General features: G+C 45.5%; 1 protein-coding gene across 21 annotated transcripts in view; it reads right to left on the bottom strand.

Moving 5' to 3' along the window:
* Positions 1-20,508, bottom strand: part of KIAA1217 (KIAA1217 ortholog) — a 798,974-nt gene that overhangs the window by 217,329 nt on the left and 561,137 nt on the right. The window contains exon 1 of one of the 21 annotated variants that reach the window (XM_068235637.1): positions 10,824-10,899. The exons of 19 other annotated variants lie outside the window; for them this stretch is intronic. Coding sequence is in view for 1 of the 2 variants with exons in the window: in XM_068235636.1 (XP_068091737.1) it covers positions 465-502 (38 nt within the window). In the remaining variant the exon portion in view is untranslated. Of the gene's footprint in view, positions 1-464; positions 737-10,823; positions 10,900-20,508 lie in introns of those variants that run through there. One more of the 21 variants, XM_068235636.1, reaches the window with a different exon arrangement.

Raw genomic sequence — 20,508 nt, 5'->3', positions numbered from 1 at the left:
ACGTCCTCTTTTACACTTTCACCTGACCATTATACAGTTAAATAAGACTTCTGTAGACCAACGACAAGGTAAAATGAGGTGTGTGCACCATGAATGATCACAGAAAGCAGAGAAAACCCTGAAATTACAGAGGGAGAGCGTCCACAGGCTGTCCACAGAGCTCCACACCCAACGTAATCAGGTGGTGCTTTGGCTGTAATTTGAATCAGAGCAAACCGTAGAAGGGAAGTCTGAGGAAAAAGCATTTAACCATAAACTCGCCCAGGTTTGGTTAATATTTAAATGCCGCTGTGACGAAGGAAAGCAAACAGAGGAGGTACCTCGCCGCTGATCCCAGCGAAAGGCACGGTGGACCCAACACAAGGCTGCCTTTGTTCAGGAAGCCACAAATACTCACTTTAACTAATACAAATTAGATCAGCAGACTTGCTAAGGCAGACCTGCTGAAAAAGAAGGAAACTTACTCTGGGGTTTTTCTCCAGCCTCTAACTCCTTCTTGCATTACAGCTCCTGGACATTCTGCAGCCCCAGTGCGAAAAGAAGAAAATCTAACGTCAACTCCGGCAAACCTGGACGGCTTTTTCCACGAGTAAAATTTAATCAGCTCTGAAGCGAACAAAGGGGAGAAAAAAGAGAGTCTAGATTCGCTTCAAACGCCTTCAGGAAAAGCATTCCTTCTCAGATCCGAGCCAGTGAATCAGGACGCCTTCTCGATGAGAACTGAATGCCATTGCTCCAGGTGCAGAGGCAGACTTTAGTGGGCTGTGCTTAGCTGCAGAGATTGTGTTCAAGGAAGGAAAAAAAAAAAAAAAGGAGAAGAAGAAGATTGGTTTTGGGTTGGTCCTGTTTTGGTCTTTTTTTAAAAGTGGAGTTTCCAGATTTAGAGCGGAAAGAATTGCTGCCCCTCCTGTTTTATCAGCTGGGAGTCTACGGCACACTGCAGCATGTGTTGTCACATTAGGAACTGCTACGGAGATATTTACCAGAGGGTGATTCTTGTAACCTTTACATCTCCTTCCTTGTGTGAATATTTTCCTTTATAGGTTCCCCACAGAACTGCTGTTCAGATATAGGGTAATGTGGCTGAATAGTGTAATGGTCAAAGGACCACTAGAACAAAAAAATAGTAAAACTTATATAAAATAAGAAGTATGTTTCTTCAAGGGTAAAATGAGGTATAAATTACTTTTCTCTTATGTTGCTGTCACTTAAGGCCTGTACCCACCACGCGATTTTCCCAATGACCGGCGATATTTTGAGAGACGAGCGGTCATTTCCACGCTCCTCCGACGTGGGTACAGGCGTGCCATCATGTGAATTATGTTTAGCGACGGGTGCCGATAACAACCATCACAATGGATTGGATCTTTAAGATCCCCGATGGCTCCTCACAAAGTATCGCTTGACTTCCCATTTACGTCCGTCGCAAGCAGGAAGAGGAAACGCTGAACCCTCGTCATCAAGGGGGCGTCGCTGCACCCTTCGGGTGGTGAGTATTCAGTTTTAGGGCCCGTTTCCACTAGAGCGAATCCGCTTGCGTTGTCTGCATGTGGATTCGCACAGCCAATACAAGTGGATGGCCCTGTTCCCACTTGTCAGTTTTTTCCAGCGTTTTTCTGTGCAGGATTTTTCTGCACGGTAGAGCCTGCAGAATTCGCCTGTGTGAGGAATGCAGGCGATTCGCAGGCTATGTATTTGATAGGGAAAACGCACATGTGTTTTTTGCCGCGATTTTGCGTGCGAATTCGCATGAAAACGAATGTAAATTGAACCAGGCAGTGACATGGTTAAATTCGCATATACCCTGCCTATGCGAAATCGCATGCGAAATCGTGGCAAAAACGCACGCGGAATCGCATCCGCATGCGATTTCGTCAGCGGTGGAATCCCAGCGATTCGCACAGCACTAGTGGAAACGAGCCCTAATAGTAGTTAGTAGAAATCTCATGGAACTGACAGGTTTTTGACTAGCCCATCTTTTCATGGGGGATTCTCAGTATTTCATACAGTCTTTACAAAAGCACTCCCTGAAAATGATCTATACAAACATGCTGCCAACACTACCCCCTCCCCCTATTTGCACACTGTTCTGGCAGCTGGACTGAGTGCTTTTGAAAATAAACAAAAACCTGAGAATCCCGCATGAAGAGATGGGTTAGTCAAAAACATGTCAGTTCTGTCAAATTTCTACTACCTTATGTAAGTGACAGCAGCATAGGACAAGAATAATTTACAGCACATTTTACTTTGGGCAAAATGTACTTTTCATTTAAGTGTTTTCACTCTGCCTCTGATGTGGGAGTCTGGGGTTCAAATCTCGGCTCTCCCCATTTCAGTAAGCCAGCACCTATTCAGTAAGGAGTTCTTGGGCAAAACTCCCTAACACTACTACTGTCTACGGAGTGTGCTCTAGTGGCTGCCTTGCAAGCACTTTGAGTCTGCCAGGAGAAAAGCGCTATACAAATCATTCTTATTATTATGCTACCTTCTGACATCAGTTACTATAATACAAATTGAAAGAATAGTTTTATTGCTTTTTGTTTTACAGACAGTAAAACATATTAACACATATAGTGGCAACAACAACGCTGCAACATTGTTCCATGACACAATATAATGTAGAATAAAACAACTCTCACAATCACTGTATCTATACAGTTGGTCTTGGTACCCCCTCCCATCCCCTCCCCAGAGGTTCTCTGCATGCAGCAGCAGTAGTTATACTGTCTTTAGTCATCAGTCATCTAACTTCAACTTATAATATGATATCCAGCATGGTAGTGTAGTATTTAGCACTATCGTTATGTAGAAATGGGTTCCCGGATTCGGATCCCAGCCAGGGCACTATCTGCATGGGCTTTGTATGTTCTTCCCGTGTCTGTGTGGGTTTCCTCCGGGCACTCAAGTTTCCTCCCACACCCCAAAACATACAGATAAGTTAATTGGCTTCCCCTAAATTGGCCCTTGACTACAATACATACACAGACATATGACTATGGTAGCGATTAGATTGTGAGCCTCTATAAGGGACAGTTAAGTGACAAGACAATATATTCTGTACTAAATAATAAATAATAATAATAACTAATATCCAACATCCCCAGACTTAACAATTTTTGTGACACTTTTGCTTTATATATACCGGTACTCGTTTCAGTCACGCTAAATCTTCTGTGAACATATGAGATCCAATCCCTTTTCAGCGGGGGTGCAGCCGGGGTTCCCTTCAAAACAACCATTTTGCAATCCTGAAAGCCATCATTTTGGGGGTAGAGAGGGAATCATCATCCAAATGGCCGAGCAACAGAGCAGCAGGAGTTAGGAGAATGATTATCTCAAATATTACTATAGTCCAAGCTAAACAATCATACTAGCCATCTATCGTCTACTCGAGCTAAAAAAAGGAGGCTGAGGCGTGTAGGGGAAGGATCATAAGATCAGTAGCGGGGGGAAGGGGGGGGGGGGGTGAGCGGGACATTTAGGGGAAGAGTCATCAGATCATTGGTGGGGGGCTTTTAGGAGAAGGATCATTAGATCCTAGGTGGGGGGGGGGGCTAGGAGGAGGATCATCAGATCATTTGTGGGGGCAGAGGTGGGACGTTTAGGGGAAGGTTCACCAGATCACTGGCAGGCGCGAGGGGATGGGGGGATGGTTAGGGGGAGGGTAATCAGATAATTGGCGTGTGGGGGGGGGTGGGATTAGGGGAAGGGTTATCAGATCATTGGCAGGGGAAGGGGGGGGGGGCATTTAGGGGAAGGGTCATCAGATCATTGGCAGATGTGACCAAAGTTATCAGTGCCAATGGATGAAGATCGATCCTGTCTATGGCTACTTTAGTAAATACTAAAAAAATAAGTGGTGCGTCATAACACAGCATATTTTTGCATATTCAGTCTTTCGATGGGTAGGTAAGTTACCCTATTTTTAAACTGTTTTAAAGTTTTGTTTTATTATTGTTGTTAGTGCCTCCTCCTACTTCCAGCATTAGTCACCCACCCAGGTGGCAGGTTCTTCTGTTTTCACACCTTTCCTTCCCTGGAGTGCGATGACCATTGGCACCCATGTATCGATGGATTTACAATCCACATCAGCCGTACTGTTAATATCCAACTTCTTTACCTCACTTTTTACTGGTTACGCAGAAGATAATGTAAATGATTGTAATCACTCAACTTCAATACAGCATGTTGCTGCTGCAGCCCTTTGTGTGGCGTCCTTCATTTCAAGGTGTTTGAGCCACATGCAGTCCGCATATGCGCGAGTGCGGCTGCGCAGCTCTAGGGCCTTCCCCCCGATCCACGCAACAGGAGATGGCCTTAGTGTGGATCGGGGGGATGCCCTAGAGCTGCGCCACCGCACTTGAGCATATGCGGGCTGCGCAGCCGCGGCCATTTTAGTAGAGGCAGAAGAGCCCGACCCGGGCTGTGGGGTCGGGACCGGCCCGGGGGGGACATTGAGCTGCAGGGACCCGGCAGCATAGCACGGAGGGCGCGGATGGCGTCCTCCGTGCATTGATATTTCTTTTCACTTCATTTTATTGTCATAAAAAGGAATCTTAATGACATTTACATCAATAAACTGACCTTTAAAGGCCTATGTCTACAATAAAGGGTACATTACATGTGCGGATTGTCCAGAGAGTACATAGCTTAATTATAAGAGAACAAAGTGAGAATAAGAATATCAAATAAAGAACAATGAACATCAATATACCCCTCCTGAGGGTATCTTTGGTAAATTGTGCATGAAACCAGTCTCTGAGAAAGATAAAATCACCGATAACACCATTATAATGACATTGTGTCCCCCAAGGCTGCCCAAAAGCTAATGGTCAAGAAATTCCCCTTGAGGCCAAGGTTCCCAGTTAATATGAAATACTTGATAGGTATCATGTAGAGTATGATACAAGAAGTCCACTTATCTAATATCTTCAATTCTTTGTAATATTTGCGCATTAGGGATAGAGGGAGATTTCCAATTTCTAGCTACTGCCCATAAAATTGCACATATTACCGCATAGTAAATTCTCCTCCACTTTTTGGGAACACTTTCATTATATTTAAGGAGTAATACGTGCTGGGGTTCTAGATTAATAGAGGTTGAAGCAGCTCTAGATAATTTGTTTTTAAATTTATCCCAAATAGAACCCACCACTGGGCATTCCCAGAATAAATGCAAGTAAGATCCTACTTGGTTACATCCCCTGAAACATAGTGGGGAAATGCTTGGAAAAATTCTATGCAATTTCTGTGGGGTTCGGTACCATCTTGTGGCAAGCTTAATCATTGTGTCTCTAATCATGGGGGTTTTAGTAAAGGACATCATATTGTCTCCAATTTTATGCCATTCTTCTAGGGAAAATTTCATCTTAAGCTCTGCCTCCCACTCCTCCATTCCTTTGGTTTTATTTAAATGTGAGTGAGCAATCATGTGTAAATATAATCTGGAGATGGCTCCAGTTGTAGGGGCAGAGGATAAGTACATATGCTCGTAAAAAGTGCAATTTAGAGGTCCGAATGGACTAGAATGTTTCAAGAAAAAGTGGCGTATTTGTCTATACCTAAAATATTCTTGTGTGGGTAAATCTCTGCCAAACTGTAAGGTCTGAAAAGAGATAAACTTATCCGCCAACCAAAAACGGTTGGAGGTAGTCATCATGTTCGATATCCACCAATCAAATTGGGAATGATCTTGTAGGGCTGGAGGGAATTCGGGATGACCTATAAAAGATAATCGCGGAGGCTTGGGAGAGCAAAGCTTCATACTATCTCTATATAAGTGCCAAAGCACAAAATTTTCAAGTACTATAAGGTTTAGGCTTTGGATAGAGGCTTTCATCTTAAGTTGGAAAGCGGGTATAGAGGCTAAATTATATGGGCAGACCGAGTCTGCTTCAAACTGCACCCAAGGTATATCTGAAGCTGTAGAAAACCAGGGCAACATTTGAGCAAATCTGGCTGCGAGAAAATAATACCAAAGATTTGGGAGGCCTATCCCACCATCTGACTGGGATCTATATAGGTTTATATTTTTAAAGCGGGCCGGTTTGGAGTCCCAAACAAATTTGGTAAACTGTTTTTGAAATTTTATTATTAAAGAGCGTCCTGGGTTAATAGGTAGAGCCCTAAAGTAATAAAGAATGCGGGGTAAGATGACCATTTTTAGAGCAGTAGATTTCCCTAGCCATGAGATCTGGTAACGTGACCATTCCTCTAGGGTGTGCGTGGTAGATTTCAATAGGGGGAGGTAATTAGCCTTAATTAACGAGTCGTAGGAAGCGGTTAATCTTATACCAAGATATGAGATACTTGTGGTGGCCCACTTAAAGTCAAAGTTAGCTTGATATAGTTTTACTGCTTGAGGTGGTAAATTTACTGGGAGTGCCTGGGACTTTGAGGTGTTTACTTTTAGGCCAGAGAGGTTGCTAAATTGATCCAGTATTTGAAAAAGGGTTGGCATAGAGGTGATTGGTTGTGATAAGAAGAGCAAGGCATCATCTGCGTATAAGCTGATTTTGTATTCTTTGTCTTGTTTAATGTAGCCTTTGATATCTGAGTTTGTTTGAATGGCCAGAGATAAAGGTTCCATCGCCATTGCAAACAAAAGGGGAGAGAGGGGGCACCCCTGTCTCGTTCCACGGCCAATTGAGATCTGTTTAGAAAGGGCCCCTGGAATCCGTAACCTTGTTTGGGGGCTATCATATAGGGCCAGTACAGCACTTAAAAAAGGGCCGCTAATACCCATCTTTAATAGTACTCTAATTAAATAGGGCCAAAGGACTGAGTCAAATGCTTTATGCAAGTCAAGACTTAATAATAAAAATCGTTGGTTGAATAGTTTGGAGTCCTGTAGGATGTTACATGCCAATCTGGTGTTATCTGTTGTTTGACGTGTGGGGATAAACCCAGATTGGGCGGGTGATATTAATTTTGTGATTATTGAGGATAGACGATTGGCCATTATCTTTGAGAAAAGCTTCACATCGTTATTCAACAATGAAATTGGTCGGAAATTCTGTGGAAGTGTGTGATCGAGATTAGGTTTTGGGATTAGCGAAACAAATGCATTGGTGAGTTCCACCGGGAATTTCTGACCATTCAGTATATTGTTATAAAGGGTACGTAAATGTGGGGTAAGTATTTGAGCGAATTTCTTGTAGTACCTACTAGTAAAGCCATCTGGCCCTGGGGCCTTGCCATTCTTCAATGAGGAAATTACATCCTCAATCTCTTTAGATGTAATCGGGTCATTAATACTAGCCAGCTGATCTGCTGATAGGCAGGGGATCGGCAAAGAGTTTAGCCAGTCGTCTATTCTCTCATCAGTGGGTCTATGAGGGGCAGTAAAGAGATTCCTATAGTAATCCTCAAAGATTTCCATAACTTTATCTGGGATAATTTCTAGTGAACCTTTTTTGTTCTGAAGCTTATACAGATGGGGCGGTTTATAAAATTGCTGTAATTTTCTTGCAAACATTGTACTTGAGGCATTGCCATACAGTAGGAATTTGGCCTTAGAAAACCTAAGAGCCTTTTCAGCCGCCTCTGACAGCAACTGGTTTAGAGAGTGTCTCTTTTCTCTAATGAGAAGTAGGGTAGCCTGATCAGTGGTAGAGGAGTGGATTCTATATAAATGGTCTAGTTCTTTTGTAAGATTCAGTATAGAACTCAGTTTCTCTTTTTTCTTTTTAGCTGCCATCTGTATAAGCTTACCTCTTATAACAGTTTTATGTGCTGCCCACAGAGTGCCGGAGGAAACTTCCCCATTATCATTAATGGTAAAGTATTCCTCTAGAACTTGTTGTATTTCACTTATTATACAAGGGTCCTGTAAGAGAAGTTCATTAATTCTCCAATTTTCTGGTATAAAAGGGGTTCCAATTTCTTTTAGTACAACCGAGATTATCTGATGGTCAGACCAAACACATGTATTAATGTTTGCGGAGCTAGAGCCAGCAAGCAGTATGGGAGACAGAAAGCAATAATCCAATCTTGCATACGTATTTTGAGGGTGTGAGTAATATGAATAACTCCTGTCCCCCATATTGTATGCCCTCCACGCATCCACCAACTGATGAGTTCTAATTGCGTAGTTCAAATATTTAGGAAAGACCCTGCTGTTTTCAGTTGCTGTGCTTCTATCTGTCAATGGGTTATTTACACAGTTAAAGTCACCTGAAATTATTAAGTGGTTAGAAAGATACGGTTCTAAGCGGGTGAAAACATTCTTAAAGAAAGTTGCCTGAGATGTGTGGGGTGCATATAAATTGCAAAGTGTGACTTCTTTGCCTTCCAAAGTTCCCTGCAGAATTAGGAAACGACTTTCTGGATCCTTATATACTTTTTTGGCCTCAAATGAGATACCATTACGCAATAGCACGGCAACGCCTCTCGTCTTATTTGTGAAGGATGTGAAGTATGCCCGTTGATAGGCTCTATCCAAAAATTTTGGGGTATTACTAGTTGCAAAATGTGTTTCTTGTAAAAATATGACATCAGCTTTCAGCTGCTTGTACTGTTTGAATGCTTTCTTACGCTTAGAGGGCGAATTAAAGCCTTGCGTGTTATGGCTTATCAAACATAGGGGCATTGGATATTATAAGAGAGAATACGCTTTTGATGATACACTATCAAAATAGCCGAGAGGCGCTGCCATACCATCCCGCACCCTACTACCCCATCCAAGCTAACCTGGGGGAATACCATATTGGGAGTCAATAAGACTATACAACTGTAGTAATAATAAATTTCTCTATCACAAGAGGTCTGGTTAATGCATGCAATGATGGAGTTTCGAACCTGGTTCAGGAGGGAGCAAGAACACAAAAAACTAAACATAAATCCTATAAATGCAGACATGAATAAAAATAAACAAGTAGGTCCGCAGGTGATAACCCCAATCATATTTGGTAGGGGAGAGTCCTGTGGTACAACAGTCCCACTACTAGCAGGGAACTGAGGGGGGAGGCAGTGCACTGTGCACAGCCCAACAGCAGCCGCATGGCTATGCCAAATTGTGAACTAAAGTTAGCATAAGAAGGCGGAAGAAAAGTTAAGCTCCGGTCACTAAAATAGAAAAAGAAAAAACCTATTCCCTTAGGTCAGAGCAAATACCATCTTATTTAAATAAAAATGTACACCGTTCAGGTTGTTTCAGCAGACCGTGGAGGCGATTTAGTGTGCTGAGGGCCTTTCCGAGACCAGATAGGAGAAAGAGGACGTCTTCCTTGCTTGGCTGGAGAGGAGATAGGTGTGGAACATTGCAATCCAAGTTTACGTACAAGCTTAAGTCCCTCATTGGGTGTCTGCGCCACATAAGTTAGACCATTATGTAATACTATGAGTTTAAATGGGAACCCCCAGCGGTATTTAATTTGGGCTTTCATTAAAGCTGATGTAATGTGCTTCATATTTTTGCGTTTTTCCAATGTTATGGGCGAAATGTCCTGGAATATCTGGATAACGTGATCTTCATGCCGGATCTCCGTGGAGGTTCTGGCTGCTTTGATGATCTGTTCTTTTATCAAGAAATCCTTTAAACATAAAATGATATCTCTGGGCGGTTGTTCTGGCCCTGGTTGGGCCCTCAGTGCCCGGTGAATTCTATCGCAGGTGAAAGCCGTATCAGGTAGGTCCGGCAGCAAAGAGGTAAAGATTGCCAGCACTGGTGGGATAATTTCCTGGTATGATTCTGGGAGCCCGCGTATCCGCAGATTGTTTCTACGGTTTCGGTTGTCCAGATCTTCGGACTGTAATTGTAACGTGTCCACTGACTCTCTCAGATTATCGTGCTCAACACGGAGCTCTTTATGTGCGGCTAACAAGTTATCATGCTTAGTCTCTAAAATGTCTGTGCGGCTGCCCAGTGAGGCTATCTCCTGTGATAATGTGGTTTCAACTCTACGCAGTTCAGATTGAAATTTACCTGCGAGCTTTCTGTACATCTGCTCCAGGCTCTCCTCAAGATCTTGCTTCGTCAATGATCTGCTTCGCTCTGGTTTGGAGCTGGTCCAGTCGGGGCCTGTGTCTGAGGTTGAGTCCTGTGAGCCTGTAGGAGAGCCGCGGCCATCTTGGTGCGTCATTGTGTCACGCGGCCTAAGGAAATAGTCTGAAACTGACTTCTGGCTCTGTGAAGGGCCGGTTTTCTTCCGCCCTGGCATACACCGGCGAGAGCGGGGGTCGAGGCTGATGATCTGTGCTCAAGATGAGGGCTAAATACCCCGCGTTGCGGCTATACGAGCTGTGCTGGAGCGGAGCTACATGAAGCTGCGTCCGTCTTCCTGCGCGCCGCGCATGCGCCTCCCCCGTGCATTGATATTTCATGCAGGTATTTAACTTTTTTTCACTATTTTGCCTCGTAAGTCCTTTAAAGTGATTGGACCCGCAGGGGTTCAGGGCAAGATGAGTGGAGCTCTTGTCATTGCCAATTAGCAGGCATACGTTTGTAGCTCTCGCAATGATACTCTGATAAGGTGTGTCAACTCTGATAAGGCATGTTAACTCTGATAAGGCAAGCTATTTCTCTTAGTGAATTAAGCCCATAGTATTTAAGTGAGTTGGTTGGCGTGTGTGTACGTACTTGTCAGGGAAACAACTTGATGTGTGGTTGGTTGTGCATTAAGTTGGACGTTTGTATGAGCGTTACCCGAATTCCCATATTCCATTTCAATCATAACCTCTGCTTTGGAAATAAACTTCTCCTATTGTCCACTCTTGTCAACTCCATTACAGACCCACATTCAGGATTAGTCACAAGCATATTATCTACTCTAGGAAAACCCCAATCAGATCTTCAAATACCACAAATACCACCAAAAAATCACCTCTTTGGGTCAGTTTATAATGTAACCAGGCTCGTACACGCCTCAGAACAATCTGCCCATCTAAACTTGGTCTGTTGGAAGACAGTTGGGCGTGTGTATGGCTAGCAAACAGCTAGATGAACAACTGATAACAGGTTGTTTGCCAGATCCATCTGGCAGATCAACCTGCACAACTAGCTTGCAGGTTGGCCACGTGTGTACAAGTTATTTGAACAACTTTGTTGTCTTTGAATGCAGATGTGTTGTGCAGTTTGTCATTTCGCTTGCATGCACAGTATTTAAGTGAGTTGGTTGTTTAGTTGGTTGGTGTGTATACGTACTTGTCATGCAAAAAACTTGTTGTGCAGTTGGTCATGTTGTGCAGTTGGTTGTGCACTATGTTGGAAGTGTGAATAAGAAATTATGTAGCTATAGATCTGGCTTAGTCTCATATTCGTGTACACTGGCAAGACGTCCCTTGTTGCCTTATATACAGCACTCTTCTGTTACTATATGTTCCAACCCTTCAATCCTTAGCCTGTATGCTGGTAGGGGAAGGGACCTCTCTTCTCTAGTATCATGGTGTTGTTATTTATCACCTTGGTATTTCTGCTATGCGCCTCTCTCTTGTTTTTGCTGAAAGACTGTATATTATCTGTTTTGCCCTTGTTTGTAATGTGTCATTATTATATCACTGTAAATGTAAATACGCTGGCTCTATATAAAGATGATGATGATGATGGTGGCAATTATTATCTTTTGTTTATAAAGCACCAATGTATCACAAAGCTATGCACAATAAATAGCAACAGGAGATAACAAACCTGCATGCAAAACATAAACTAGACAGACTTTTACACTTAAGGAGCTCAGGACCTGCCCAATCCAGTTTAACATCTAGATAGAAGATGGGGTTCTTGAAGGCTGAAATATACAACATGTAGAGAAAATGGAACTGTGCCTGATTAGTGATGGTTGAGAGACAGAGAAAAGACAGAGAGTAAAGATTTGTGAGTATGAAGAGATGGATTTTGAGGGCTTTTTTAAATGTGTTAAAGGTCGGAAGGTTGAGAGAAGGAATTCCAGATAACTGGGGTAGCTCTTGAGAAGTCTTAGATCAATGCGTAAGAAGGAGATAGGAGTAGGGAAGTAATTAGCAGTCATTGGAGGGGCACCATCAGGCCTACCCTCATACTAACTAGCCCCACCCAAAAGGGAAAGGTTGCCATCAATGAATAAATAAATAATTTTAGCAGCTGAACCAGTTAAACAGCAGCTAAGAATTGGCAGTTGTTCAGCTTTTTGGTGTTGTGTGATGTAACAGCTCCAACTTCTCCCTTCTTTAGGAAGCTGTTTAGCATATCAGGAGATTATATAAAAATCAGTAACAGAAATGACTGCAGCAGCATACAACTTTGCGTACATCACTTCACACTTCAATATTATTTCTTGTTCTGTTAGTGGTTCATTTCTTACCCAGAATTCTGCACAAAGCAGGAAGTAAAATTTACCTTCGTATAAGCAGTCAGTTGGGAGCATGAGCATACCTTCCAACTTTTTGAGATATGAAAGAGGGACACCTTAAGCTACGCCCCTGCCACACCCATGATCACGCCCCCGCCACACCCCTAGTCAAGGGGAGAAAGAGAGCTTTGATTTGGATGGACACCAATGGAGAGCTGTACTAAATATTTTGCATTTTGCACAAAGAAAAACTTATGAAAACGGATGCACTAAAAATCTAAAATGCAAATCTAATTAAATGATCACTATTGTAAAAAATGGTAAACTTTAACATATACTGTATATTTACTGAGTACATTTCTTCCAGAGTAAAATGCACCATACATTACTATTCTCCCATGTTGCTGTTGCTTACAGTAAGCTGTACAAATCAGACAGACCTGAAAGACAACGATCTGCAAACTTGGCTCTCCAGCTGTTAATTAGGGCTCTTTCACATTAGGGCAGATTTTGTGCGTTAACGCAAACGGCAGCATTAGCCAAGGTAAGATTTTACCTTTCACACCCGACGCTGCGTTACGATGCGTTGCGGTTCCGACGCACCCGGGCGCAGTTTTTCATCTAACGCACCCGCGAGCCGGCGTTTTCCGTCGGGTTTAATTACCAGCTACCGCCGCTGATACCCGATGACACGCCGCAGGCAGACAACGCGTGCAGGAGAAAGGCTCCTGCACGCGTTGTCTAATGTGAAAGATCCCTTAGGAATGATCACTGCGGCTGTCAGACTCCTGCAATGCATTGTGGTACTTGTAGTTCCTTAACAGCTGGTGAGCCAAGTTTGCAGATCACTGGACTAGCCCATCTCCTCATGGGGATTTTTCAGTATGTCCTTTACTCTCTACAAAAGCACTCCGTGGAAACGATTTATATACGGATACCAGTCTCCCTTCTTGCTTCCATTCTATTTTGGCAGTAGGACTGAGCAACTGCCATTCAGTAAATGCTTTTGAAAATAAAGGCACCCCCCCCCCCATAAGGTGATGGACTATTCCAAAACCTGTCTGATTTGTACTTTCTACTGTGAGTGACAGCAAGATAGGAAAACAATAATTTATGGTGCATGTTACTCAGGAATCAATGTACATGTTAAGCATATGCATACACATGCATTTTAAAATTGTTCACAATAGTGTTCCTTTAAATTGTTAGGAAAACAAAATAACAGGGCTCTTTAAAGGACTTCCAAGGCCACTAAATAAATGTAGTTTTACTTACCCAAGGTTTCTTCCAGCCCCTAGGAGTCATTTGTGTCCCTCGCCGCAGCTCTGGTCCTCTGCAGGCTCTTAGGATCGTCGACCCCTGATGGGTCGGCATCTACTGCGCATGCACACAACATCGGGAGTGTACTGCACTGGCGCAGTACTACTGTGCTGGAGCAGTACGCTTTCAGTGATGTGAGCAAACACCTGCGCATACACAGACGACACTGGCCCATCAGGAGTCGGCAATCCTCAGAGGCTGCAAGTCAAGACAGCAATGCCACCTCCTCCCTTTTGCTGTGCAAGTCAAATGAAACACTGCTGCTCTCCCCCCTCCCCCCTCCTCACTCACTGTCAGACTCCTCACACAGCACAACAAGCTGCTTTTCCCCAATGATGACCTCTTCACCTCACTCTCCACTCGCTTCTCCTCCTACTCTGCTGTTCGTGTAAACACAGTGCAAACATGCTGCACCTGTAATCTCTGCGCCTGATGCAAATGTTAATGCAAAATAAATGTTAGAAATGTTCATTCTTCCAGGACCTGCAACAACCTCCACATGTCTCTTCTGGATGATTTTAACTTATCCGAGTCCTGCAATGGTGTTAAAATGTGTCTGCCTGTACCTGCGAGCCGGCTGCAAAGCGTTCTGCACATCACAAAGTACAACTTGAACTCTAACCCCCGGATTCCCCCTTTGGGAATTTCAAGATGAATTGAAATGAAGCAGATTACTTGGCTGCACCAGACCTTCAAAGACAAAAGACAAATTCTTTTCAGCGCCAACCAGTGGAAACTTGCAGAGGAGATTAGAGCTGCTCATTAAATATTACACGGTGCTGGGGTCAGGCACAGAGCTGTTCGGCTGGAAGAATGAAGAAAGGTTTAATAAGACTTCCGCTGCCTCATCCCAGAAGAAACACCCACATACCTACAGAGCTGCCCCCGTACTTTTCACTTCATACAGGGTGATCTGGAAATGATAAAAGCCAAATTCCACGCTCAGCTAAGATGAGCTCTGGTTACCCAGCCTACCGCTGACGACTGCTTCACTTAAATCGATGCATTAAGTTCAGTAAAGAGGCAGTTATCTGCCCGTAAATTACCACGGCACACTAAACCATGATTCACTATATTAAGGTGAAATTTATTGGCTATGGGTACTGGTGCTCAGGGACGGATCTAGACCAAATTGCGCCTGGGGCAAGGTCAGGTTTTGGCGCCTAAACTGCCTTTCCCTATCCAGTTTTGGCGCCTTTTTAAGAATTCAACAAACTGCGCCTGGGGCAAGAGACCCGCTCGCCCCCCCCTAGATCCGTCCCTGCTGGTGCTGCAAATCTCAAAACAGCCTGTTAGCTGATACAGCTGTTCACGCACTTGTCCGCACCTATTGGTTCTGTTACCATGGAGCAGAAACTTCCTTCGTTCTGGTTTGAAAAGTGTAACCAAAAGAAAAAGTGTGGAGTTCTCCATCACAGTAATACCAGCCTCCACCTTCCAGGTATAGAAACTGGCCTTAAAGTGGATCCGAGATACATTTTTACTCATCGCATACTTGTGTTCCTTACATATACTTTATAGGGCATTCCTCAAGCCGTTGGAGAAAGCTCAAAGCATACGTTTTGTTGTATGATATGCGTTGCACTGCAGTGAGTGTGCGTTTTTAATCAGTTTTCAATGCGTTACAGCACATAGGAAAACGCAGGTAATTTTTTTTTTTTAGTTTTCAACTTTCTACATTGTTCCTCTGTTGCATTCTGGGACTGATTGCCTGCGTTAACGGTTTAAAAACGGGCATAGTGTGCGTTTTACATTGACTAACATTGTAACGCATAAAGCTAGCGTCGGCCGAAAAACTGCGCCTGGGTGCAGTGTAACGCAACGCACAAAAAGGCTGCGTTATATGTGAAAGCTAAAATGAAAGTCTATGGACTTTCATTTCACCTTGGGTAATGCAAACTTTACCCCTTGCGTTGAAACGCAGAAAATCTGCCCTAATGTGAAAGAGCCTTTATGGTTTTAATACCATAATTCCCTAGAAACTAAACAAGCCTCGCCCACAGCTTCTCCAGTGCCTAGGCATTCTGAGACTCATGTAGCAAGGGCTTGTGGGAGCTCAGTCTGGGCAGGAGGAGGTGTTACTAGCCAGAAATTTCAGAGGCAGAGGGGAGGAGGGAGTTGGAGAGGGGAGTGAAGTTTTCACAGGCTGAGGGCTGGAGATGCAGATCAGCTTGCCTGTGTGTAATGATTACAAGCAGAACATGGCCACTCGTATCACATGAAGAAATAATCATATACTGCTGAAACTGTTTGCAGCTAGATTTGCTGTGTATACTATCTGAACTTTAGATAAGATATATAGAGTTACTTGTTATAGTTCATTTTTTCATCTTGGATCCGCTTTAACCACTTGCCGACCGCACACTCATAACGTGCGTCGGCAAAGTGGCAGCTGCAGGACCAGCGACGCAGTTCTGCGTCGCCGGCTGCAGGCTAATTAATCAGGAAGCAGCCGCTCGTGCGAGCGGCTGCTTCCTGTCAATTCACGGCGGGGGGCTCCGTGAATAGCCTGCGGGCCGCCGATCGCGGCTCGCAGGCTAAATGTAAACACAAGCGGAAATAATCTGCTTTGTTTACATTTGTACAACGCTGCTAACAGTAGCAGTGTTGTACCAGTTCAGCTATCCCCGACCAATCAGCGGCCGGGGATTGCTGGCACATGACAAGCAGGAGCCTGTTAGAGGCTGCACAGGACAGATCCGTTCCTGTGCAGCCTCGGATCTTTGGGGAAGGGAGGGAGGAGAGGGAGGGAGGGAATTTCGCCGCGGAGGGGGGCTTTGATGTGCCCCCCCCGCAACACCCAGGCAGGCAGGAGCGATCAGACCCCCCCAGCACATCATCCCCCTAGTGGGGAAAAGAGGGGGGCGATCTGGTCGCTCTGCCTGGTGTTTGATCTGTGCTGGGGGCTGCACAGCCCACCCAGCACAGATCAGCTAAAACAGCGCTGGTCCTTAAGGGGGGGTAAAGGCTGGGTCATCAAATGGTTAAACAGCAAGAAAGCCGGTGCAATGTCTGATCATGCTGCCCTATGTCACTGAGTGGTATCTCATCTTGAACATGGTCAGTTTGATCTTTAATAGCTGCACCCCTAATTCCTTAAATTCTATGCAGAAGATCTATGTAGACATGCCTCCTACACTCACCACATTTTAAGGGCAGAGGAGGGACTCTCTGAGCTACTTCTGTGCCAAATTGCAGCCCCCCCAGGTAGATTCATATGATATATCTTGGGAACCGGCGGGGCTGGAGGGCTGGCATGGAAATGTCCGGGGGGGGGGGGGGGTCCCCTCAAGTACAATAGTACAACACTGCTTTGGTGAGAGGTGCCCATTAAAAAAGTGCCAGGCCAGCGACACGCAGCTTGTCGCTAGCCTGCTTTTTACCTCAGCCTGTCACTCAAATAACCCTCCACCCCTGGCCTTCCTGTATAGCGCTCCCCACCTATGTCCCTTCCCTCCCCGCCTCCGTAAGCCGATTGGAGAAAGCTTACGGAGGTGAGGAGGGAAGGGACACAGGCGGGGAGCCGTGTAATGGCTCATACACACGAGCCACCGCTGAGCCATAAAAAAAAGCAGAGACAGCTCGTCGCCAGGTCCTTCTGTGCAACAGACGGACACACGGCGCACAGAGGGACACAGATTCGGCGGAAGCTGTCGCCGAAGGTTCCTCCCCCCGCCGGAAGCTCCATACATTGTGTATGGCGTTGCTGTCGGTAGTCCTCATACACACGGCGGACTAGCAACAGTTGCGTCAATGTTGCAGCGACAACTGTTGCCGACGATTGGCCAAGTCAATCGCCTGGCGACAGCTCTGACAAGCGACGGTTTGTGGCGCGCGCCTCATACACACGGGCGACCTGTGGCCGCAACACACGCGTGCCACGTGGTTGCGGCGACAGTTGTAGCCCGAGTGTATGAGGCTTAATACAGGAGGCGGGGGAGCAGTGGTGACTGACAGGCTGAGGTAAATAACAGGCTGGCGACAATCTGTGCGTCGCTAGCCTGGCACTTTTTTTTTAACGGGTCAGCAGAACCAGGGGGGGGGGGGGGATGGAGGCACACTGGAAGGACACAGAGGCAGGTCATTGTATACAGAACATGCCTCTGTGTCCTAATATAACTTGACAAACCCACCTCGGGTTATCTTTAAAGAATTCCGTGGAGCAGTGGCATACTAAGGGGGGTGCGGCAGGGGCAACAGTAAGAGAGGGGTGCCAGGTGAGCCGTTAGGGGCTGGCACTGTTCCCCCAGATGTCAGGGTGTTCATCACTATTACCTAAATAATATGCGGCGCCATGACACTAATTATAAAATCACAGTAATCAAAGCTATGGCTGAATCACAAGCAAAGCACCGAGTTACAATCTAATCAGAGATTTTCTGGTGATATCAGAGACCACAGTGGAGGCCCACTACATACAGCAAGTTGACCACTTCTAGCTTGTTCCCTCAACCCCTAGCAATAAAAAAGTAATACCTATAAAACAATAATTTGCACAAAAAGCAAGAGAAAAAAAAATATGACGATTATGACATATTTCCCCCCAAAATGATTTTTTCTAAATAAGATTGACTGCAGTGGCTGGATGGTGTAATGGTTAAAGGGAAGGTTCAGGGAGTGGGGAAAAAAAAATAAAAATCCACTTACCTGGGGTTTCCTCCAGCCCGTGGCAGGCAGGAGGTGCCCTCGCCGCCGCTCCGGAGGCTCCCGGTCGTCTCCGGTGTCCAACCCGACCTGGCCAGGCCCGGCTGCAAGGTCGGGCTCTTCTGCGCTCCAATCTGCGCCTCACGGGGGCGCTCTGACATCATCGGGCGTCCTCCAGGCTGTACTGCGCAGGCGCAGTAGTTCTGAGCCTGCGCAGTACAGCCCGGAGGACGTCCGATGACGTCAGCGCGCCCGCGTGGAACGCAGAAGAGCCCGTCGTTGGGGCGCAGAAGAGCCTGACCTGGCAGCCGGCCTGGCCAGGTCGGCCACCGGGAGCCTCCGGAGCGGTGGCGAGGGCACCTCCTGCCTGCCACGGGCTGGAGGAAGCCCCAGGTAAGTGGATATGGATTTTTATTTTTTTCCCCACTCCCTGAACCTTCCCTTTAAGGGCTCTGCCTCTGACACAGGAGACCAGGGTTCGAATCTCGGCTCTGCTTGTTCAGTAAGCCAGCACCTATTCAGTAGGAGACCTTAGGCAAGTCTCCCTAACACTGCTACTGCCTATAGAGCGCGTCCTTGTGGCTGCAGCTCTGGCGCTTTGAGTCCGCCAGGAGAAAAGCGCGATATAAATGTTATTTGTCTTGTCTTGTCTTGAAAACTAGAATACATGCAAATGTTCCAGATCAGGTCATTTGGATGTGGGGATCTGCAGGCGTCTAACAGGCACCTGTGTAAAATATAATTGGGTGATCAAGCAGTGAGTTAGGCGGCCGATGCAAGTAGTCGTTTAGTGTTGTATTTGTCTAACAACTTTTTTAAAAAGTGTAGTCTTGTTTCAAAGCCAGTACCCATCTGCCCCATGAAGTGGTATCTCTACGGATTGGAACTACCTGTGGAGCTTTCAAATGTTAAGTTCTCTTTAAAATTTTGGGAATAAAGTATTTAAATCTTAACAACTGGATTCATATGGGATCTCCACTCCTACAGTAATTTCCTTTTGATCGGCTTCAACTAGCAGTTGTTTAGGCAATGGGGTTGTGAGGCTCTGGTCAGGCACTAACAACGGGAGTAGTCATTTTATGCACTTAGAGGGCGGATTAGGACTGGCCATTAGTTGTGGCTCAAGGGAGGGGGTGTGGTTTAGGTACTTACCGGGTGGATTAGGATTAGGCAGTGGTGCCCACACTTTTTCAATTTGTGAGCTACTTTAAAAAATTAGCAAGTCAAAACGATCTACCTATGTACAATTTTAGGAGCACACTTGTATATACAGAATGGAAAATGTAGTGGGGTCGTGATCTACCATGAAGTCTTTCATGATCTACCGGTAGATCGCGATCTACCTAATGGTGCCCATACACGATACAATAAAAACGTTCGATTTTCCCGTTTATTCGATCTAAATGATCGAATTGAATGAAAGTTGAAAATATTTTTTTTTTTTGGGATCAAGAAATTTGAACGATTATCTCGTTTTTTCGGGAAAAATGATCGGACATGCTGGAAAAATCTTTATATTCGATCTAACAGAATAATCAAACTAAATTATCTAATTGAAAAATTGTACCATGTATGGCCACCTTAATGGGCACCCCTGGGATTAGGCATCAGGTGGGGGGTAGTGGTTTAGGGCAGTGTTTCCCAACCGCTGTTCCGCGGCACACTAGTGTGCCGCGGAACGTTGCCTGGTGTGCCGTGGTCTTATCCCCCCTCCCGCCCGTCCCTGCGGCCGCCGCTGTTATTACCTTAGCAGCGGCCGCTCTCCCCTCTCCAGACCATGTATATGCTAGCAGCGTATCTCCGGCTGCTCTGTGTGATGCACTGATGCGGAAGGAGGCAGGGCTCGGTTACCATAGTAACGGCGATACATATCGCCGTTACAGGAAGCCGCTGCCCTCCTTTCTTCCGCATCAGTGCATCACACAGAGCAGCCGGAGATACGCTGCTTGAATATACACGCGCCGGAGAGGGGAGAGCGGCCGCTGTTAACAAGGTAATAACAGCGGCGGCCGCGGGGACGGGCGGGAGGGCACTCAACTGGCTATACTGGGGCACTATTCTGGGGTACTATACTGGCTATCCTGGGGCACTAAACTGGCTATACTGGGGCACTATTCTAGCTATACTGGGGCACTATTCTGGCTATACTGGGGCACTATACTGGGGCACTAAACTGGCTATACTGGGGCACTATTCTGGGGCACTATACTAGCTATACTGGGGCACAATACTGGCTATACTGGGGGGGGCTATACTGGGGTACTATACTGGCTATACT

This window comes from Hyperolius riggenbachi, chromosome 5, assembly GCF_040937935.1.
Source record: "Hyperolius riggenbachi isolate aHypRig1 chromosome 5, aHypRig1.pri, whole genome shotgun sequence".
In the NCBI taxonomy this organism is placed as follows: domain Eukaryota; kingdom Metazoa; phylum Chordata; class Amphibia; order Anura; family Hyperoliidae; genus Hyperolius; species Hyperolius riggenbachi.
This window is presented reverse-complemented; position numbering and strand designations above follow the sequence as displayed.